The sequence below is a fragment of the Pipra filicauda genome, unplaced genomic scaffold, assembly GCF_003945595.2.
Source record: "Pipra filicauda isolate LSUMZ 115617 unplaced genomic scaffold, ASM394559v2 scaffold459_size522612_pilon, whole genome shotgun sequence".
In the NCBI taxonomy this organism is placed as follows: Eukaryota; Metazoa; Chordata; class Aves; order Passeriformes; family Pipridae; genus Pipra; species Pipra filicauda.
The window spans coordinates 163,527-187,634 of NW_024104597.1; the positions used below are offsets into that span (position 1 = coordinate 163,527).

The following is a 24,108-nucleotide window of genomic DNA, read 5'->3' on the forward strand; positions in this document are numbered from 1 at the left end:
TGTTATCTGAGCACCTTTCTAAGTTTAAATGGGTTCACAGTTGAGTAAGTTCCTAGTAATATACATATTGCCATGCATTTCTGCATAGCAGAGGTTTCATATGGAAGCTATACTTTGTTTTGTCTGTGAACTTTTAGAAAACTTCCCCATTTTGTAAAACGTTATTTTTATATCTGTGGCCTTTGCACAAGAAGAAGGAAGTAGTTTCAGTAGTTTCCTAAGAATGGGTAATCTATTTACATTTATCTACTGAAATGTTGAAAGCCATGTAGATTTTTTCAATGATATAGTGGCTTATTTTCCTGCAAAAGGCTTTTAGAAATACTTTTTGGAAGTAATTATGGTACCTAAGAACACTTGATAAAGCTGCACCTTACAGGAATAGTGTTGAGTATTTGCAAAGCATAAATTAAGCTGCTTCACAGCACATTTATAAGTTGTAAATAGCATCATCTCTATTTTACATGCAAGGAAATTGAGTGTATACACTTTTATTGCACTGAGAGTATGTTACTGATTCTGAATATGTTACACAAGGACAGTTCGTGCTGCCCAAATAATTTTCACGAAGAGAATATGAAGAAACTTATGGTAGATTATTGGAATCTGCAGTAACTCTGAAAGAGTCCTTTACTTGATACAACAGTATTGAGATATCAAAATGGTTAATAAGCAGACTTGTGTGTGAACTGGCGTGGGGACCCAAAACCTGCATTAACAATGAACATCTGTTTGAGGAAACAGAGAAAATGAAAGCAAAATAATATACCATGTATATTGTGTTCCCTGGTTTAGCAGAGTAGCCTTAGAGTTATCAGCATTTCTGCTTAGATACTGAGACTTCTCGTCAGACTGGAAGAAAAATTACAATTCTGATCTGATGTTAGAGTCCCCCTGGAAAATAATGTGATTTGTGGGGATGCTGCTGTAGGTTTAGTAGACTTTTCTAATGACTTGTAAGCCATCACTAAACTTATGTGCACTTAGGAAATTGCTGCATCAATCTTTCGCTACTGCAGATGTTCAAAACATATTAAAAACGTAGAAAGTAGCTTATGACATTTTAATAAATATTCAGATTAAAAGGTTAAAGATACATTTCATTTCACCAAAAAAGCAACCTCAGATGCTTTGGAAGTTTTACTTCCCCCCCCCCATTTTATTCTAGTTAGAACTTATTTTTATAAACACTGCAAAACTGTGTGTGTTAAAGAAATACCCAATTTAAAGAACAATTAGGGAATGTTAAAGTCTGTTGTGTGCACCACCATTTTTTTTGAGGCCCTGGAGATGTCCAGAGCCATTGCTTAGGTTCACTTGCAACCTTCGTTGTCATAACACTGTGGAATTACAGATTCTGCCAATATTCAAGAACACTGAAGCATCAGCATTTAATTCAAGGTTACCCAGTAAGCATCTTGGTGTGTTTAGGATCCAGCATGCATCTGCCTTTCCTGAGGACAGCTTTGTCACAGAGCAGGAATTGCTCTTTAAGACGGAGAGATTTTGCATGTTTTGCAAATACTCACACTTTGCATAATAGCCTGCTGATCAGAGCAGTCAGCCAGGAAGTGAGAGACATGTTTGCAGGTTCCCTCCTCAAGGGGTTCAAACCAGCACCTCCAGCTTCCCAGCCATGTGTGGCAACTGCTGGGCTGCCTCATGTTCCAACTGGGGCACCACTTGGTCTTCCTGGTGAAGCCAAAGTGTTATACAGGCAGCTGTGCCCAAATCATGTGGCCACAAAGCAAGCAAGTGGGAGATGGACTGTAGATTGCTAGTGAATGTGCTGAGTGGGGAAGTAGGCAGTTGTGTTCCAGTTCCTGCTCAGTAATTTGATTCTCTTTTAGTATGTAATTACATGTAAAATGCAGAAATGTCTCCTGACTGTTCTCTTTTATATGTTTATACTATTCTCTTTTATATGTATATAATTGTCTTTTATATGTTTGGTGTCACAGGTTATGTATCTGAAGAACTTTTAATTTAAAGAGAGTTTGCTAGGCGATTTAGATTCCCTGTATTGTAGTTTATCTCAATTGCTTTCTTACAGTTGGACTCCCTAAAGTCTGCGTAAATCTGAAAAGCACAAATTAACTTAAGTTTTATGGTTTTTTCCTGTGGAGATTCTTCTTACATTGCTTTCTGAGGCTGCCTTGTATGATAAGGAAGCTTCAGTGATACCAGTGTAAGTTGATTGAAGGTTATGGCTCGTGGCTGACTTAGAATAAGATTTCCAATTAACCACAGATACCTTAAAGCTCTAAAGTATAAACAAGCGTGGTTCCAGTTATGTAAGTGCCTAGATAACTTTTTAGAGGATGGAGTTAATTTTGCTATAAATTTTTCCTCCAAGATGATTAAAATGCTTTCATTTTAAGATGATGAGAGAAAATACAGATTTGAATATGGGACAGTTTGTGGTCGTACGAGTTTCCAGCTGAATCAGTACCAGTCTTCATTTGGACTTTAGGATGCTATAACATAAAAGTTGTGATTATTGTGTGTTGTATGGGAGATTTATTTATTTTTTTTATCTAAATAAGTATTTTCCAGGGAGAACCCATGTAACCACATTAGCAAGCAGTGGTAAAAGATTGTTGTGTAGTTGCCATGTAATGCAGAAAGACACTGTAATGAATACAGAATTATGGGCACTTCTCGATAAACATCTCCTCTGTTATATCAGTAGAACTGCAATTAAAGACAGTTTCCAGTGTAATTTTTTAATGTAGTTTATAAGTTATTTAAATTTGTACTAAAAGTTTATTCACTAGTTTATACGCTACTTAACATGACATTTCAAACTTCGTCTTTGTACTAGCAAATGGTTTGATTAATTTGATGGATTCTTCTCAGTTATACATGCTTAAAAAGAAATGAGAGAGAGGAGAAGCGCTAGGTATGTATTGGACATACCTTGATTTTTACGTTAGAAGAGAACTGGATTGTGAGACTGATTGAAAAGTTGCCATTGTGCAAACATACCAAGCATTATAAATAAGTTGTTTGAATTGGCAAGTAACTTTTCTCTGAGACATTTATTTATTTGTTTGTTTTTTCCCCTAGGAATTTCTCCGGAAAGAATTTAGTGAAGAAAATATTTTATTTTGGCAGGCCTGTGAATATTTTAACCATGTACCTGCACATGATAAAAAAGAGGTAAGTCAATGTTGTATTTCAGTACATTGTGTTTTCTCTTCAAAAATTGTTACTCCTTCAAGATTATTGAAATTATTGGAGCTGTGCTTGGTCTTTGTATGTGACATCACTAAAATGGGGTTGGCTGACCTACATTTAAGATGTTGGGTATATTTAAACTGCAGCAAAGTGCGGAGGTAGCTCTGTGAAAATGAGGTAAAGTACCCTGGATGTTGGAAATGGCCAGCTTTGGTAGCCCAGAGCATGGGAGTGCAGAGCAAGTTAATTTAACATGTCAAGGAAAGCCCTCTTACACTCTTTTAGCTAGACTGCCTCCACCAACCAAGATAATGTGTTTATAACTAACTTAGATTGTCTGCTGCTCTAAACATAGTCATGTTTGTTCACAAATTATGAGAATCTCCATCTCCTCCTTTTAAGGTAGTCTGGCATTGGTCAGGCAGTTTAGGTGAATTTTGAATTTTGTACAAGCTGGCCACCCTTCTGTCTACACCACAACCAAATCTGAGCTCAGTTTGATGTGTTTTTAATTATTTCCATGATGTGGGTGTTTCAAAGTGAACAAGTTAAAAATTATGTACTTACCTTTTTCTAACTTCTAGAAATTGAATCTTAGAGGATTTATTTAAATAGTTATGTAATGTAAAAGGTCTAAAATCTAAAAAACTATTTTCCTTTGTAAAAAACCATTTGCTGTGCTTCACTTTTATTATTTTCACAGCTTGATTATTTTAATTTTTATTTTGATGACAACTTTTACTGCTTAAGAAGTATTATAATTATTTGTAATTTTAAAGGGAAAACCCTATTTATGTGCCTAAAACTAACAAAAGCTGACATATGAAAAATATGTATACATAAAGGAAACAGGAATGGCTATATATTTTTGAGTGGAATATATCAGTGTAAGAAATGCCTAGCTAAAAATATGGTTTTAAAGTCAAAATACATTTAGCATTTCTTTTCTGTAGCTTTCTTACAGAGCTCGGGAGATCTTCAGTAAGTTCTTGTGTAGCAAAGCTACAACCCCAGTTAATATTGATAGCCAGGCACAGCTGGCAGATGATATTCTCAATTCTCCACATCCGGATATGTTCAAGGAACAGCAGCTTCAGGTAACCACAGTAAACATCAGTGCTCCATATTTGTCAATTATCTTTTCCTTTACAATCTATAAAAATAGTTTCACATGCTTCACTATGTATAAAAAGACACTGAGATCAAGATCACATAGATTCTGCTAGCAGAATAGAAAAAGGCTATATAATGGAAGGCTGCTTGACTGTTTTTCTGTTATGTGTAAAAAATTGTCATTAACTAAAAAATAATCTGACAAGTACTATTATTGAAAGGAAGGTTTCGTGCAAGTAAATAATTCCATGTGCTGCAACACCATTGCATATGGTGTTTGCATATGGTTACTTATTCTTTTTTTTTAGTGGAGAGTTGAGTACACAAATAGTGTCTAATTTTGGTTAAAGTAGTTTGTAAAATGTCAGTTGTATTAAAGGAGTTCTTCACTTATGCTTTAAGGGTACTGTCAGGCAAACATCTTTTTAAAACTGTTGATGTCTGAAGACCTCTGAAGTGGATGTGTTTTAAATAATTATTGGTGTTCAGAACAGTTATATAACAACAGAATACACTTCGCATTTCCTGTAGAATCTTAAGTTTCTTATTTTTTGTTCCTAAGTAATCAGCTTGGTTACTCTTGCACCCTAGCAGTTTATTAGTAGAAGTAATTTTGAGATCATGTTATTAAATCAAGGCTGTAGCCTTAATGAAGCAGATCACAATCTTAGTCAGCACACAACCTCAGACTGCATGTTTTTGGGGGCAAGCTGAGCAGCTGGTTGTATTGTCATCCTTCATGTGCAAAGTGGAGATAGAGAGGTGAGTCTGACTGCTGGTCTGGAAGCTTGTGGTGTTACGGTTACCCCCTATACACCTACCAGGGCCTGGGACTTCTGTGGGAATTACCAGTCATCATCTTCCCAGATATTATTTCATGCATTCCTCATCCTGGTGTTGTGGACACCATGCCTGAATTCCTCCTCATCCTCTCCCATTTGTTTGATGGAGTACATGGTGTTCTTATGAGTCAGGTGGCAGGGCTGATGCAGGTTTTCTTCCTTTGAAAATGCTGTATCCTTAGGTTGGAGAGCTCATAAGGTGGGAGAAAATGCTCATGTGAAGTCCTGCCATGGGTTCAGTCCCAGCCACATGGCCTGTCTGGACCAGACCTGCTTATCTCGAGTTGTCAATGCCTCAGTCAGACCCGTTCCTCCCGCTGGAAAATTAGGTGAAGCAGAATGAGAGTTACTTCTGCCCAAGCAAGTGGCCTTGGAGCTAGTTGTGCTGGCTGAGGTCAGTGCTGGGTGATCAACTGCCTTGATGGCTCTTAATATCTTGGTTTCACCAAGTGGTGTTTCTGCAGTAGGTCAGTTTGTGGTCTTGGTGGGTGGCATGACCCTGAGAACACAGAGCTGTAGGTTGTGTAGTTACTGCAACCCACCCAAAGACTTTCAAAGTTCAGCTCATGGTGGTGACATGATCTTAATAAAGCGAAAGCTCTGCATTTGTGGTCTTTCACAAGATTTTTTAGATTTCAGCACTGACCAAAGAGTTATGTGATGCTGGGGAATAGGAAATGTTGCTGCAAGGCTGCAGTGGAGTTGGAGAAGTGTGTGGGAAAGTGCCTTGGAAAGCACTGCTCAGACCATTCTCTCGCAAGCTCTGCCTGTTGGGAATGCTCCTGGAAGTTGCTTTCTGTCCATGTCCTGACAAATTTGCCCTTAATCTTGTTGTTAAAGGTGTTGTAATGACAGTGTGGATGCAGCCAAAATACCTAGTTAGGATTTATTTTGTTATAAATTGAATAGGTACAATCATGTTGAGTGTTTCCAGATGCAAGACAGTGTAGGTCACTTGAAGATACTAAAATAAGAATAAAAAAACCATGTACTTCATGTAGAGTTGTGTAAATGGATGTAAGTTTTTATACTCTTGTTTATATGTAAATTTCAAATTATGCTTTTATAAGATATATTTCTCTTTCTCATTTCTAAGAACAAGTACCTGCTACCCTTTTCCAAATAAACAGAAGCCATTAAGATATGTAAATCAATATGATAATAATGCCAAATATAGGAAATCATGGATGTAGTGTGGGCTAGAAGCATAGTAGGGCAAATGATAATCAGCTCAAGGTAAACTAGTTATACTCTCATCATTCTGTACAGCAAAGTTAAAAGACTGTAATTGTTTTTGCTGTATTAAGTATATTTAATCTGCAGACTGCATCTCTGAAGTAACTTTTTTTGTGTCTCTTGATTTTCTGCAGTTTTTTCCTTTATTCTTCTCACCTAGCATGGAGTAACAATTTTATTCATTTGGGGCTAAATTCTGTGATGGGGGAAACTGCAAAGCTTTGTTTTTCATTCTAAAGCTGTGTTAAATATTTAGGGTACTAGTGTTAGCCATGCCATACGATGATGTCTTATCTTTTGGGAGCTCAAAATGCATTCAGTTTACAATACTGTGACTTGTCGAGGAATGTAACCTTTATAAGTTTCATTTTCTTAAAAAACTCAAGGACAGCTGAAATATTTTGTATTTTTCAGTTACTTTGGTTTTTGCGTGTGTTTTGGCATTTGCAGACTATACTTACGACTTTCCCCCAATAATCTTATATCAGTAGTGCTTCTGTGAGTCCTTGACTCTGATGCATTTCAATTTCTTGTAATTGCTTCCCCATATTTTACACTGTTTTGGCAATACACCTCAGTATTATTCACTGAGCTCAACAGAACTCAAGAATTGTTTCAAAGCTGCGTGTGTTGTCTGTACTAAGTAATTTGTGGAGACTTGGCCTGAAGACTACATGTGTTTGAAATTAGAAGGATTTTATTTTTCATTGAAAAAGAGATTCCCCTTTGTGAGCAGGTTTTTAAACAAAGTCATACTTACTGCTGTTTACAGGTTAATGTGCTAAATTTTTGTGGGAGCTGGCTGTTGCAAAATAGCTTAATTTGCTTGATGTGTTAAGCTTATGTAACCATTATCCATTGTGTTTTAATTTCAGATATTTAACTTGATGAAGTTTGATAGCTATACTCGCTTTCTCAAATCCCCTCTTTACCAAGAATGCATCTTAGCAGAAGTAGAAGGACGTCCTCTTCCTGATCCTCAGCGTGTTCCCAGCAGCCCCACTTCTAAACACAGCGTCAGTTCAGAGAAGTCCAATATCTCGACACCAAAAAAGGTTACCTTTGCATTGTTGTTATCTGAAAACCATGTCTTTAAATAATATTTTTGAAGTTCTTTAGAAAATCAAAGATATATACAAAATGCATATAAAATACAATTGAAATGTTTGGTTAGAGATGCTGGCAAATACAACTACAAAATATTTATGTGCTCAGGAAAATACTTTTTTTTTTTTTATCCTTACCTTTGAAACAGTTTTATAGATATTGACTTCCTGAATATAATTTAAAATCTTTATTATTATTTAAATGTATGTGTACAAATAAAGGTAAGGGTTATTTTAATGCCCCGGTTCAGAAGCTTATTTTAATTGAACATTGGACTTAAGATGTGATAATTTAACCTTTGCTGGGAGCAGATATTTTATCAGAAGTTTGGAAGAAGTCTTAATCTAATCTAACTCATTTTTGCAGAGGGTAGTTTTTTTAATTTCTTAGCCCCTACTGAACTAAGATACTTCTGCGTTAAACAAATTCAGTTGCTTAAAAATTAGACCAGTAATTTTACTGACTGATCTCCTAACATTATTTAGGGTTTATTTTTTGTTCATGTAGATGATACCACCTTAGCGTTACATAACTTTATGGATAAATTATAACTTTTCATTTTTCATGTCAATCACTACAGATTAGCCCGTCTGCCATTATGTATTTTTATGACTAGAAACCTTTTAAAAGTAGCATTTTAAGGAATATTCTAATAATCTAACAAGAATATCAAACATTCCTGACATTTGTATTCTTTAACACTAATAAATACTCGATTATACTTATAAATGTTAAACAGTACTTTGTCATTGTCTTCAAATGCAGTTCATGTTCAAGGCTAGCCTAGGAAAAATGCCAAAATTAAATTCAGTGTTTTAAAAAGGCAGATGGCCTTTCCACATTAACCTTAGGCATTACTGGTGAGTTGGGAAGAATTCTTCAATATTTGCAGGAGCTCTCTGTGCCTTGTTTCCAACTACTGTTTTGTACTCCCTACCAAGTAGCACATTTGCATCCCTGTGTTTCTTTTTGTTTCCACTGGTGGGGTTTTTTGGGGTTTTTTTTTTTGGTTGCTGCTGAGAGGGATGCTGGCAGATACACTTGTGCGTGGGGTAAAGAAGACAGCTAACCTGACCATCACACTCTTGTTTTAGGAAGAAGTGTGGGAAGGTTTATTTTAGACAATATACTTACAACTGTGATCCAACCAATGATTTAATTGTGTTTTGGTGATAGCTAAGCGGTAAATCAAAGTCAGGAAGATCTTTAAATGAAGAGTCGGGAGAGGAGGACACTGAAAAGAAAAAACGGGGAACGTTCTTCTCGTGGTCAAGAAGTAAAAGTTTGGGAAAATCACAGAAGAGAAGAGAAAATGGTGATTATCCAAACGGTGAGTATTCACATTCTGCTTTGTTTCAAGGTTGTTTCAGCAACAGATGTGACTAATCTCATCATGATTAGTTTGTATCTAGGTGCATCCTTGGAAGTGACAGAGGGAAAAGAAACTGTTGAGTCAGAAGGCCGTACCGTGGCTAATAGCACTGCAAGTTTTGTGGAAGCAGATATACAAGTAAATAGATGAAAGTATTAAAATATTTAAGTTTGTTTTTATTGACTTCCACGAGACTTTTTTTCAGCTTATCAGTCATTGTGTATTTCTGTGTGCTGCTAATTGCTTTTTCAAGCAGAAAGCTGCTATTTTTATAGTAAGATAATTTCAAATCTTTACAGAGTTCAGGAGCAGTGCGTGCAAATAATGCTGTAATTACAGCTGTTTCAAAATTCCTCCATCTGCATAGTCCTACTCTTCTATCAGTACCACAGAGATACCTGTGTGGTAACTTTTGAACACAGTTACTGCCTGTAAAAGTCAGTTATGAAAACCCTGCTGTTTTGTTGCTTAATTGTGTTTGAGAGTTTAAGGAAGAATTCCCTTATGAAAGCACCTGTACATGGCCTCTAAAGGAGGAAATGAAAGTTTTACATTAAGTCATTCCATTGAGTTAAAGAAAATGGACAAATTCCCTGGAAGCACCACATTTGGTCCATATTGTTACTGTGCTTTTTGCTTCCGGTAAATGCCCAGACCCACAAGATATCTTTAATCATATGCACATTTTCAGTGTTCTCAGTATACTCATATATGAAAAGACATCAGAGACATTTGCTAAGACTATAGACTTAACCTTCTGAAAGTGACTAGTAATTGTCCTGTATTTTAGTTTTCTAACACCATATTGGACTTCTAAAAATATTTATTTCCCTTCAAAATAGCTGAAGAGGTAGAATAATTTTCGAGATTAAATATTTAAATCTTTTTAAGATAGTTAATTAAATTACATTTTTTTTTTAAAAAGAAGTTCAGTTGTTTTTTTAAATATAAAAGCAAGTAGGTTTATTCAAGGGTTACATAACCAAGAAATACTTGACCAAAAGTTGTTTTGGTTTCCATGCATCAGTGCACAATATAAAGATTTGTGGGGTGGGTTTTTTTCCTTTAATGAAAAAAATAATTTTTCTTACCAGAGGAGGAGCTAATATTTGAAATAGTTTTCTGTATTATAATAAATAATAAGCCCCTTTACTGATTGCTGATTTTTTCCACAAACAGATTCTTTTCAGTCCAATGGATTGTCATACAGACGGGAATCACAAGGCTCCATGTCATCAACTGCTAGTCTTGACTTGGTAATGGCTGGCTCTTACTAATGAAGAAGTGGGGAAGCAGATAAAACAGTGAATTAATAATTTTCTAAGTAGTGTGATGTAATTTGTTTGACGTAATACTTTGGGAAAGGGTTTTTAAGTGATACAGTTAGAGCACAAGATGTAATATTAAGCAATTTTAGAATATTAGAAATGTAATAGAGGTTGTATTCATATACTGCTTCTTATTTTGTCCTTGTATCAGAAAGATATGCTTTGCATCTTGTCTGTCTTAAATTCAGGTACCAGTAAACTTCCAAACTAGTTTCTGTTTTAAGGGGCTTTTTATAAACAGCTTTTTCCACCTACCAGAGCTTCGAGATTCTGTTCTGAACAACCCCATGTTAAAGCTTTCCCTCTTCTTGGCCTGTATGCAAGTTGCATTAGGCTGATTTCTGTGGTACTAGATTGTAGTAACTATGTAGTTCTTCCTATGCTGCAAATACTGATCAGGGAAACAAGCATGGTGAAGTCACATCTATTTCTGTTGCAGAAAAATTTCTTGTCTTAGCAGTGAATCTTTTAACTCTTTTACCCACTCTCTGTCTAAAACTTTATCTGTTCTTGAAATAAATTTAGATTTGTGCAGTGTTGTTATCTTTACCTTACGTTTCCCCCCAGGATTTAAATTTATCTGATATTTGTGGTATTTGAAAAGATTTCTAAGACATGATAGAAAGTATGCTTTTTGGCTTGATTTGATTCGTGCAGACTCTAAAAGTTTATGCGCACACGGTCCTAATTTTCCCATTGGGCACTGACCTTTCTTTCTTTTTCCTTTAAAGTCTGAAACCTCAAGATTGCCTGCTTTTGTACCAGATAAAGAGAAATCCCCCAAATACTGCTGTGTAAACCTTCCGGATGGTTCATCCAGCAAAATGGCTGTTAAATCTGGATTCTCCATCAAAGAGGTGCTATCTGGGCTCTGTGAGAAGCATGGCATTAACATAGCTGCAGTGGACCTTTTTTTAGTTGGAGGTGATAAGGTATTGCATATTCCTGGGTTTTTTGAACATTCTCATAATAATTTTGCTAATCAGGAATTCTGTACTCTCTATACTGTTATGTATCTCCTGGATCTGCCTGTAGCTTTATATTGTCAGTGCTGGTTAATTGAAGGAGAATTTTAGTGAAACTTTAACTGTTGCAGTTCCATGATTTTCTATGGTGTCTACATTACACAAAAAAAAAAGAGCTTGTGACAAAGATTTCCTTATAATAATAAATTAATTTAGGTATCTAGTCCGTGTAGTTTATCCAGGAAAAATGTTAGCTTGTATTTAATTGAAAGTATCCACAAAGCAAGCAAATGTGTTTTAGTAGATGGTACTGCATTAAAGCAAAAACCATAGTGACATTCAGTTGTTCAAAGAAGAAATATGCTAGAAATAAGGTACAGGTTTTCATATTGAGGAAAATTTCCAAAACAACAGTCTATATGGATGGGGCTGTGTCTGTGTGATGACTTAGTTCAGCAGAAATGTCTCCAATTCAAAGAGAAGCTGTGGATGTGAAGCATTTATTCCCTTAAAATGTGTGCTTTTGATTGGTCTAGATGACTACAAGGAAAAAAATCAATGAATGTGCGTAGCTATGGGCTTTTTCTTTTAAATCTTTTAAAGACTGTTAGCTGGCCATATTTTCTATTGCATCATTCTGTGTAATTTATTTAAGTTGAATAACCTAGACTTGATTTAAAATACCAAGTTCCTGAATACCTGCTGACTCCAGGGGAAGTTTCACAACTAGCCAAAATAAAGCACACTTTAATCATGTTCCATATGGTAAATGAATATTCACTAAAATGCATGCAACCTATATTAATAATTTTCTGAGTATTTAAAAAAAAATTTAAAACGCAGCTGTTCTTTTTACGTAGTTTAAAAATTAATTTTCTTTCTCTTCTTTTATTCCTGACATGTGCTCTATAGCCACTGGTATTGCACCAAGACAGTAGTATCCTGGAGTCTCGGGACCTACGTTTAGAAAAACGCACTTTATTTCGGTAAGAGTCAAAAATACTGCCTTCCTCTGGCATTTTCCACCCCATTTTTCATTTTACCTTTTGTGAGTGCGCTAACGTATGTTTCTAGTTACCTGTGCAGTGAAACGGTAGTTGATGTAGAAACGAATTTGTCTGAATTCAGTAAAAAAATCCAGTCAGCCATGTAACGCAGCATCTTAGATTGTAGTCCAGAGTCCAGCATGAGGGGATCTAAGGTTCCCATTCATTGTACAGGCACATAAAATAAATAAGTCTCAGTATCAAGCAAAGAGTCATGGACCTACAGGAACGTTTCAAACTGAGCGGGGCAGCACCTGGTGAGTATTATGTGCTGCAGGAGGGAGCTTTCTGGATTGCTGTCCTGGATACAAGTGGGATTTTCATGCCAATGTTCCAGTTTAGGGATGTTTAAATAGTGTTATGATGCTCGAGCTGAAGCAGTTGTGAACAAGCATATAGGACAGATCTGCAGGCCCAGAAGGACCTTCCACATCAGGAAGGGACATGTTTAGTAGATTGAAGTAGCACAAGAAAGGGATGGAAATTGAACTGCCAGTCTCTTAGTCTTAAGGTGAAATGGATATATTTATTGTTCCCATTGAACTGAATGTTCCCATTCAGTTACATCTGTAATTATGTACCCACTTGGAAAATTATAGTAAGACTAAATGTATAAATATAAATTAATCTGATTATAGATTTATAGCCCTGAATCTTAAGCAAGTCAGTGCTAAATTATTAGTATGGATGTAATATAATTTGGCACATTATATATTTAGCTGTATGTAATATTATTTGATAGCATACTTTTAATCAAAATAATCAGTTTATATTTTTTTCCCAAATGAATCCAAACTAGTGCTATGAAAACTCCTGAAATAATTATTTCAGGAAAAATTAATGGAGTAAAATGTTTGTGTTACATTAGTGAATTGCACTTTTGAAGTGAATAAAGTTTATTTTGTTAGGCTTTCCTCATTTTGGCTTTATATTGCTTTTCTTTAGGAAGCAGGGCTAGTTTCTATTTAAGGGTACTTCAGGTTAATAAACGTTGCATAGAATATTCAGTTTTGAAATTGAGATTGAGCAGTCTTTTATTAGGTGTGAGTTTGTTGAGTTTCCAAATTAAAAAGCAACTTTAAGTAGGCAGTACCATATGGTATTTATGTGTTAATTATAATGTATAAAAGTTCTACATTATTCCTTTCTCTGGGCAGACACTGTGTAAGCAAATATAGTCAAATATTTGGAACATTTTCAGACAGAAGACAAATACTATCTGTCTATACTGGGTTTCCTGTATGTTTGCTGCTTCTGTGTCAATTACCAGTTAATGATTAAAATTGATCGTTTTAATTCAGTAGCTGTTGGTTTCAAAGAAAATGTGAGAGACAAAGTTTTAGTTATTCGTGTTTTGTTTGGAAGGGAAAAGTCACCATGACTAAACATCTTGTATTTAAGTAATTTGTGTGAGAGAAAAGATGGGGTTTACATTTAATCGTGACTGAGAAAATTACTAGTAAGTGTCGTTTCTTCTGGTAGTGCACATTTCTTCTGATAGTTTTGTTAGTAATAAGCCTGCCCTTTTTTTCATACTATAGTGCCATTGTAGTCAAACAAACCTATTATGGAGGAATCAGGGCACAGATAAAGAGCATGTTAAAAATGAAAAATGAAAGTAGGCACAGTTCTGTGCAGGGGAATAGATGTTAACAAATTAGTTGTTTGGGAGTTTTTTTTTCTATTTCATTATTTTTTGCTATTTTAATGAAATGATAGAAAATGATGTAATAGACTCTGAAGAGAGCTGTCTTTGGCCTTTAAGTTCCAAGTGAATTTCTTTTACAGCTTTGCTATATTAGTTTCTCTTACAGCAATTTTTCCTGATATGGTGGCATTAACCCAAAAGTAGCATCATTTGGAATTCCACTGTGTTTGTTCCTCCGCTTAAAAATAAAAATACTTGTCCAAACCCATCTCATGTAATTGAATTAGAAGTTCTGAGTCTCTTGTGGAACTGGGGAGAAATATTTTTCTTGCATCCAGGTCTGTAGTTCAGGTATAGAATCACTTTGGAAGCACTCCTGGACCAGAATGGTCAGAGTAATTTCTGTAAAGATGATTTAATTGCTGTGAAGATCATCATCCAAATAGGTTGGCTTATGCCTTCACTCAACTCTGGCGAGTGAAATAGTAGAATTTTTATTTGAATTAAGAGTTTTTTATACCTTCCTTTTATACCTATCCTTTAGGATAAATTTATGCTACTGAATTTTCAACTAGTTACTAGCTAATATAACTTTGCTGTAGGTTGGGTTTTATATATTTTTGTAAATTTTATTTATTGGAATATTTCATACTTAATGTTACAATTGATATGTTTCAGGCTGGATCTTGTTCCGATCAATCGGTCAGTTGGTTTGAAGGCTAAACCCACTAAACCAGTAACAGAGGTCTTAAGGCCTGTGGTTGCAAAATATGGTTTAAATCTTAATGAACTTGTGGCAAGACTAGTAAGTATCTTTTGGTGTAATTCAAGCAGCAATACTTTCTGTCTGAAGAAGATAATGCGATATTCCCTGAAATTATTCCTATCCTGACAGGCATTAAAATAGGTATAGCTGGATGTTGAGATAAAATACATTATAGTCATAACCATTATACTTAATAGTAGTTCCCTCAAATATTTAGTCTGCATCTATTTTATATTCCCCTTCAGAATAAATCCAATGTCTTAAATTACCAAGCTTCTTCCAGAGCTCAACTCCCATTATTAGCCAAGGAATGTTGATTGGGAATAAAGTTTTGTTCCATTATCCTGGGAATCATGAAAGTTACCTCAATTCCCCTTGCAGAAACTTTTTGTGAAGGCAGACTGATTCAACTTCTCTACTACTGAGCACTTGGCTACATGTTCTCTATACTATTTTGCTGGAATATCCAGGAAAGTAAAGTTACTTTTGTGGTATTTCTAGAATGTATCCTGTCTTAGCTGAACAAGTCCATGTTTTTAAGATAACTGAAAAACATGTTGGTATAAAGATAACTTCATTTAATAAAATTACAAAATTAACAAAGTACAACCAATTTAGAATATAAAATATCTCAAACATCCTCTGAAAAATATGGTGTGCTGAAGATAGACAGCAGTGGTTCTGGAGTATTTGTGCATCCAATTTGCAAATTGGATGATTTTTTTTTTCTCCATGTATCTTCTTTTCCCCCAAATACCATTCTCCTCACAAGAAATGGGTTACACTCATTGGAATCAAGGTAGTTTTATACCAGTGGAATAAAAGAGCAGTAGAAGAAGAATATGTTGAGTCTACGCTGAAACGTAAAAATGCTTTGCTTATTTTCTTTCAAAAATATCAGACTGCATAAATTTGTTCTAAAACCAGCTTTTTCTCTTATATACAAACTGTGATCCGACTTTAGAATGGTGAGCAGGAACCACTTGATCTTGGTGTCCCTATATCTAATCTGGATGGTCAGCGGGTTGTTCTAGAAGAAAAAGAACCAACAAAAGGTAGAGGTAAGTTGGTATAAAAGCTTTTATTTATGATGTCAAGTCAGTGTCATGAACCCTGACTCTGGTGAGTTTCTTCTGTTGATGCGAAGGTGAGAGAAATGTGATTAAATTTAGATTTGTCACATGGAGCATATATTCTTTTTAACTAAAAAGGAGTGCAGTTTCTGAAGATTGAAGATTAAATGAATCTGTTGGTAAAAGTACTTTTACTGTTGCTGTAAGAAGTTTTACACTAGTAATATTTCAATATTGTATTTGCATTCAGCCATATATTCACATACATATTTAGGGACATAGTCCCTAGGAATAATGATGAGAATAAAGTGCCAAATAACTTCTGTGAATTTGGCAATTATTTAATAAGAAACATTCTATATAAATAAAACAGATGCAGTTTGGGCAGCAGCTATATATATTGCTATGAAAACTTCCTTCTTTAACATGAGAAAGTAGCAGAGCCTACTTTTCCAGTTTTAAATGATTGTTTCTGCAGATAACACTAAAAAATAAAATAAGAAAAATAAAAATTTGTCTGCTGAATAGTTGACAATCTTTTAAGACAATTAACACTCTAGATTAATGTAAGCACCCTTAAGAGTAAAGGTTTGGTTTCATTAGGATATTAGGTTAAATTCATTAGATATTAGGTTAAATTAAATACACTTAGAGCAGAGATCCTCTTTAAGGAAGAACTAGGATAATAAAGGTGGAGGCATTTATTGAGAAGAATCACATTTGTCGTTTTTGTAATAAACAGAACCAGCTGGTTTTTTGAAAAAAGTTATCAATCTAAATGGATATCCCATGGATAATTAGTTTAAGGATTACAAAAAAAGCCTAAATCCAATGTACTGTCAGGGGCTATAAAAGACTAAATCATAGAGCACCATTCTAGCAGTGGGTTGGTTCTGTGGCAATGTACCAGTGAAAGAGGGCCGTAAGTCTGTGTTAGTATATTTGCCGTAGGCGGGTGGAATTCAAAGGAGCCATTTGGTTATTTAGAAGGTGACAAGGAAGATATGGAAATGTCTACAAAACAATTGATGCAGGAAAAGGTTCAATGTGACCTTTCAATGGTCTTTTCTGCTGATTTTTTTTTTGTTGTTTAAATTCTAAACTTGAGAATTGCAAACTGAATTATTAGCTCAGATTTTAAAATTATTTGATCTAAAGCAACTGGAAATTTAGAACTTAGGTAAAAGTTCAGCATCTTTAAACTTTAAAAGTATTGCCAGTATGACAAAAATTTGAAGATGGGAGGGAGATTCTGATAGGTTTTGACTGAAAAGTATCAGGAATATCAGCTGTGCTCACTCTTTTTGTTTTCTGATACATCTTTGAGCAATTTTAAAGCAGAAATCTGTTTTGTGAATCATTGTCACTTAAATATTGCTTCTCTGGGAAATTACAAATTGGCAGTTATGGAAGGCATGTTTATGTTTATTGTTTACAGAGAAACAAAAAGGTACATTGGTAAAACAGACTGCAGTTGTATCTACTTCAAGAAGTCAAGCATCTACTGTAAGTCTTCTGCGATGAATTTTGTCCCTTAGTTCATCTTTTGTTTCCTTCTAGAATTCTATACTAAAGGCTGCATTCATCCATGATTTTGAATCAACTAAATTCTATAACTAGATTGAACATAGCTACAATTCGTCTGATGTTTTTCCACTGTCAGCAGCATCTATTTGTGAGAACTTTGTCATGTGTTGTATTTGTTGTTTTGTGTCTGATTGGCTTATCTATGTTAGAAAATGATTGAATTATTCTGAGATTCAAAGGCCGTTTCTGTTACGTGAATTCCTCAGAGTGAAGAATATTATATTTATTTATACTTTTTTTGGAACTACTATGGCAAATGTTTCTATGCCATAATCAAGACAAAACTAAAGCATTTATTGCGGTGTTAGAGAAATGTGTTTCCAAAATAACTTTTTCATTCCCTTAGACCATATTATGTACACAATGATATAGCCTAAATGTAAGTAGTACCTTAACTTTCCTTCTAATGCAGGGAGAGGGAAGAACTCTAGGAAAATCTAATTCTATCAAAATGAAAGGAGAAAATGGAAAAAATGCTAGGGAAGTCCGGCTGTCAAAGAGAGAAGACTCTATTGCAAAGATTGGAAAAAAAAAATGTCAGAAAATTAATTTGGATGAAGCAGAGGGTATGTGAATTTTATAGCTTACATATTAACATAAGTAGTCTTAGAAAAATGAGAATTTTGTATCTGTGTGGGATAAGGTGCCATGTGTTTAATACTGCATTGTGAAATCAGTCATCATCATAATATTTTTGTTTGGTGCTGTGTTTGAATTGTCTTTTTTTTTTTTTTTAAGTTGAAGGTAAAATTTTAAGAATACCTAAAGTTAGATGTAGGTACCCAGTGGGATTTTCAAAAGTGAAAGGTACCTAATTCCTGTAAAAAAAAAAAAGGAATTAGTTACTCAACTGCAGTTGAATATCCCATTTGATACCCTTTGCAAGCCATGTAGAAGCTTGCCTTTCTGTTCACCTTTACATAAGTGTTCAACTCACTGAAAGGCATTCTGCACAGTAGTGTAGATCCTAACTTACTCAGGTAAGAATTTTTGTAAATTTTCTGCTGAAGGGCAGTACAGTCTGATAACTGTGGAGGAGCTGTGATGGGCAAGAGTAAAACTTAGTTTACATTCAGCATGTGCCCCGAAAAGGTATTTGAAAATAGAAACAAGCAAAGAAGTCATTGGTAATCTTGTCTATTCTGAGTATTATTTTTACCTTCATGACATCTTAATAGTTCTGGTGATATCATTGGAAAAAATCTCATAAGAGAATTTGCTTTCTTATAGAAAGATGTCCATGGGAGAAAGTGGAATAAAAATGATGTAGCACTAGAAATATTGATATACCACCCTCTGCCCTAGGACATTAACTGAAGCAATTGCTTGTCTTGTCAGCCCTACACGTTCCTCCCTATTTTCCCAAGTAGAAAAAAATCAAAGGATTAAAATTTACTGCTGAAGTTACCCAGTATGCATATCCAAGACCTGGTTATGCACATTTATACAACAAATGAATGTTTATCTGTGAATGTTCATCTGTGAATAAATGTCCACTGACTAGAACTGAAAAAAATGCTATGGCTAAAAGTTTTATTACGAAATAGATGTCTTTTAATGTAAGTGTTATTACAAAATATTAGTGCATTTTAAATTATTTTCTGCTGCTTACTATTTTGTTAACTTGTTTTCCACATTTTAATATTTTCATTTTTCTTCCTAGGACTGAGTAAAACATTAACATAATTTGAAAACTTCAGAATTCGAGGCTTTCACATTTTATTTTGAATTTTGTGAAATTTGTCAGAGTTTGGAAAATGCGTACCAAATGTTGTAGACTGTTTTTTAACGAAAAAAACAACTGTCCTATGAACTTTGAAATTTCAGAAAGAGACATTTTTGTGTGACGTCTTAGAAGTGTTGCATGTTTTAATATGCCTACCGCCATTTTGCAAAACTTTGGCAATAAGAAGCATTTGGAAGCTTCCATCTTGGCTACGTTCAGATTTTATGGCATTTGACAAAGCATGTTAAGAAGTCATTTTTACAAATACATTGCAAAGCCTGCCAAATATGAATAGAGAATTAGGAATAAGGTCATACAAGTGCAAGCGTATGACTTCATATTATGCTAAGTTAAAACTGATATTAACTTTCTCTTGCTTGATTTTGTAACGGCTTTTGCTTCAAACAATATTTATAAGCTAGATTGAAACTATTGATTTTAATTAACCTGTTGGAGATGGCCTTTTTAAGCATCTTTTAATATTCTATAGTTAAAGTGCTCTCTTCTTGAAAAAGTAGGACATGCAGAGACACTATATTAAGAATTACATATTTTTATATGTATATGTTTTGTACCAAAGAGTTTGTTTATTGTTGCGATGCTTCTTTTTTGAGGAGTGGTATAATTCTTGGCTTATAATTGATAAGTTTCTTGTTGCCAAGTTTTGAAACTTTCTAGAACAGTGTTGATTTACTATGAGTATTATTTATATATAGAAACATATTAAACCATTGGATATCATTAAGGACATGATCAGAAAATCACTTCTAATTGTGTTAAAACCTCAATAAAAAAGCTGCCCCATCGCTTTTGGTAATGGTTCCTTGGATGGTTATTGACTACCTGTAAGCTACTGATCCATTGCAGCACCAAGTAAAATGGGGTTACTTAAATCATCATCTGATCATACCCTGTGATGATAACATCCTGGTTTAAAACTACACCATGAATTGAATTTAAGCTGTGATAAAATATAATTAAACTGAGAGAAATTCAATATAACACGGAAGTTTGCAACATTCTGAGTCTTTGAATGTTCAAATGGCATGGCTATTTTTGAGTTAAGATGGGTAAAACCCATCCAGAATATAAAAATGTGCACCCACTGTCTGTGAGACCAGAGCCTTGTTTTGTATAAAGAATTAAAAAAATCCTGTGTGTGTGTACAGATTTATTAACTGCGTAAAATAGAAGATGTGTTCAAGGCTCAGTGAATTGCAGCTGTTCTAAACTGCAAAACTCTTACAATAGCAATGCTGATGGTCTTAATTATAGTGATGCTAGTGAACATTGCTGCAATTGAAAAAGTTCCTAATTAACATGGGATCTTATTTCAAGGCAGCATTGAAAGAATTGAAGATCTTCATGGAAAATAAATGTGCTGAAAATGTACATTTTAATGGCATTGCACTTTCTGACAAAAACTTGTCAATTTTGGGTTTTTCCCCAATAGAATTTTTTGAACTCATATCCAAAGCACAAAGTAACAGAGCAGATGACCAACGTGGACTGCTAAGGAAAGAAGACCTTATTCTTCCTGACTTTCTTCGTTTACCACCCACTGGACCAGAACCATCCTCATCTACTCCTGCAGGTCCTAAAGGCTTCAACAAGCGAGTTTCAAAAAATGATGACAATGATGGATGTACATCACCAACTGGAAAACAGGAGTCCATACAAAACTTTAATGAAAATTCAGTTAAGAAAATGGGTTACTCAGAAAATAAACACAAATCTGCCTTGGCAGCTCTCCACAGTCAGAAGACTTTCAGTGTTCCTTTTAGTCCTCCATTGTCTCCCATTCCGCATGCACAGGAAAACAATGCAACAGTGTGGAAAAGGCAGTCAAGAGAATTACAAGCCGAAGGCATACAGATGGTAGATGATGACAATGTGGCAGACTTGACTCTTGTGGCTGAAGGAGATATTAGTAGCCCTAACAGCACTTTGCTACCACCGCCACCACCGACACCACCGTCAGACATCAGTAAACTCACAGAAGCCAACTATCCACCCCCAACTCCTTTTACAGGTAATCAGGAAAAATCTGGATATCAAAGATCCAATTCAGGTATTTCTAGATTTTAATAGTCTTTCCTTTTATGTAAAACTACTTTTCCTTGGCACTGTTAATCAGTATTTGGCACCCATTAAAACAAGAAAGAAAATTCTCTCTGCACCTTAATTTTTTTTTACAAAAAAAAAAAAAAAGGAAAAAAAGATTTTAATTGCCTTAGTCTGTGCTAACTGTAATATTTCTGGTTGCCTTTAACAATGTACTTCTGTTTGGATTTGGCATGTGGCCAAAAATGGACACATGCAGACAAACGTTTGAAACGTATCCATGTGCTATAATTATCTCATTCACCCTCAGAGTACAAAACAGGGTGTCAGCATTTTGAGCTCCATAGCACTGTTGTGTTCCAGATTTTCTGATCCATTTCTCATAATGAGATACATGATTAGGGCTTGGAAGTTTAAGTACTTTAGCAAAAACCCTAATTATGTGTTGAAAATTGCAGTACTGTTCATGATTAAAATCTTAAATGGATAAACCTCAATTTAAAAAATATTTCTCTAATAAATTAGATATTTGTGACTAAAAATAAAAATGTTATTTTTTTTAACCCATACTTTCCTACACAGAGAAATAGATTGCATCTATCACGCTTTCTCCCAGAATTTCACACGTCAAATAGCTCTTTCTATTAGATAATTTTAAAGGAAATATGTAACTTTTTCAGGATATAAGTTTCTTGGTCTAGCAATATCACAGAGCAATATTAGCCCAAGGCTGAAGTATGGAATTTCTTTACAAACATGGACTCTAATAATAATTGCTATTACCAGAAACAAGAATTTGAAGACGATGGGTGTCGTGACATTGACATTTTACAGTCGTTGTAGTGTACAGTTTAATGTAAAATATAAGAAGAGGTATCTATGTGCTACATTTATTTTTGATGTTTCACAAACATATGGTGCCATAATTTGTATGATCACATTTCTTTGTGATGTGGGAATATACAGTTTAATTATTTATCTTTTTACACAGAGTATTTGATACTGTTCTTTATCTGTATGGTTGATGATTTGTAAATACTTCTTTGGTTGTTGGATGCTTATAAATGGCAATGCAAATTATTTCCTCCTCTTGGTATTTTAAAAACAAATTCCTTTATTAGTAGTATTTGAGAAATGTTCTATAAGTGCTACCACTTAATTTCCGAAACTGAGTATTGGACGGACTTGTAACCAGTGCCTATAAATAACTGAACCACAAAATGTACTTCGGACATATTGATGTATATATGCATAGATTTGTGTTGGTGTCTTTCTGATAATATGACAAGTGTACAACATAGGTATCAATTTGCATATTTTTCAGTGAGAACTGTTAAAAAAACCATTTGCACTTAAAAAAAACTTCATGAATTTACAATATTTTAATGCATGCCCTACATTTCTGTGTAACCACTGAGCTGTAGCTTTCCCTTTTCCCACTTTCTACTTTTTACTTTGTAGAAATCTTTGTGTAGTTTTCACATGTATTTTGTATCTTTGTTCTCTCAGGAGTAATAAATTCTAGGTCTAGTTACACAAACTGGTTTTAAGCTTTGATTTTCTTCATTATTTTAAAAATTCAGTCCTGGATTGTGAATTCTGATTGAAATTATCTTCTTATAACAAACAGATTAATAGATATGAACTAGCAATTACTGTGAGACAAAGCTGACAAAAGTTAGATTTGTTAATAATTTAGATATCAAAGGGCAAATGCTGTCTTGAGATGCTGGTGGGTCACATGTGGAATCCATAGCATTGACATGTGCTCCAGAAGGCAGATAAGACAGGAGATTTCTTTTAAATTAGTCACAACAGGAACTCCTGAAAGGAGAATCTCTTCTGTCTGTGGGTTCGTGGGCTAAACTTTATATTCATTACTTTCCTTCTTATTTTAAACTAAAGCAACTCTTCCTTGGTCTTCAAGAAATGAGCTGGTGATCTCAGCTCATCTGATGTGGAGTAACCAATGTAACCACCTCTTTGTTTGGTAGTCTTGGGTAAGAAATGAAGGGTTGGATGGGTGCTGGAGACTGCACTCCTCTTTTCATTCTTAGAGATGGGTCCTGTATAACAGCACTGTGTGAAGCCTAATTGAAAAAAAAAAATTCTGCAGAGAGGCTTGTAGTGCTGTTAACTAGGTCTCGTGTTCTGGGGGATGAAAATCCAGTTTTTCCAAAAGTCACTGTGTTCCCACATATTTGCGGGCCTCCATGAAAGAAAAAGAAACAGCTGAAAGTCCTGTAGCAGTTCCCCTTTTAAAATTATTCAGAGTTTTTCACAACAAATAACTAATATCCTACATATTGAATTTTATTTTTTAAATCGATCTTAATTAGCATGTGTTCCAACTGGTCTTCTCTACTTTCACTGGTGATTGTGACTTATTTTTCTGTCATAGTCACCTGTAAGAGATGTTTAAGCAATTAAACTAATTCTGCAAAACTAAAAATCTAAATTTCTCTTAGCTTTGTGACAAACCAGATTCCTTTTTTTTTTTCTTTTCTTAGGAATAACAAAAATCTGAAAGAAAGATGTGAAACACTTTGGTTTTTTGCCACAACCTTATTGCATACAATAACTGTATTCTATGCTACACTAACAACTCACTCCTATTTTATGGGAACTGTATTCTACAAAAGAACAGTGATTTTATGGAAAAAGTGTGGGCTGAAAGAAAACTTTTCTATTTTCATGATTTCATGGAGTTTGCATGGAAAGGCTGTTCAATGGTGTGCATAATTATAATAAAGACTTCTGGAAACTGTCCAGTCAAGAATCGAAATCTCAAAGGACTAAAACATTAATAATGGTTGCTTTTTTAAGTGCTTTAATGGTTCTTCAATCATAATCTCCTATCAATGGGAATCTCATTTCTAATTGGTTTATTCAATTAAAGTGTTGGGATATAAAGAAAAATCATGACTATTTAATTTGAAGAGGTCTGTAATCTTGGTTTCACATTGGCATAAAGGTAAATGACGTATGTGCTTACCCTGCACGTTTGGGCTTTTGTATGTTAGGTTTATAAGTGCTGGGAAAAGGACTGGGGGGA

The 24,108-nt window shown here is 34.6% G+C and overlaps 1 protein-coding gene across 7 annotated transcripts in view; it reads left to right on the forward strand.

Moving 5' to 3' along the window:
• RGS12 (regulator of G protein signaling 12) overlaps positions 1-24,108 on the forward strand; it is an 89,586-nt gene that overhangs the window by 51,535 nt on the left and 13,943 nt on the right. For 3 of the 7 annotated variants that reach the window (XM_027718417.2, XM_027718425.2, XM_027718424.2), the window contains 12 exons: positions 3,070-3,162; positions 4,134-4,277; positions 7,247-7,426; positions 8,655-8,808; positions 10,030-10,106; positions 10,910-11,110; positions 12,056-12,129; positions 14,516-14,642; positions 15,568-15,664; positions 17,115-17,182; positions 17,676-17,829; positions 20,443-21,060. In XM_027718417.2, coding sequence (XP_027574218.1) covers positions 3,070-3,162; positions 4,134-4,277; positions 7,247-7,426; positions 8,655-8,808; positions 10,030-10,106; positions 10,910-11,110; positions 12,056-12,129; positions 14,516-14,642; positions 15,568-15,664; positions 17,115-17,182; positions 17,676-17,829; positions 20,443-21,060 — 1,987 coding nt within the window. Of the gene's footprint in view, positions 1-3,069; positions 3,163-4,133; positions 4,278-7,246; positions 7,427-8,654; positions 8,809-10,029; positions 10,107-10,909; positions 11,111-12,055; positions 12,130-14,515; positions 14,643-15,567; positions 15,665-17,114; positions 17,183-17,675; positions 17,830-18,926; positions 22,594-24,108 lie in introns of those variants that run through there. The other 4 variants (XM_027718420.2, XM_027718418.2, XM_027718423.2 and 1 more) reach the window with 4 other exon arrangements.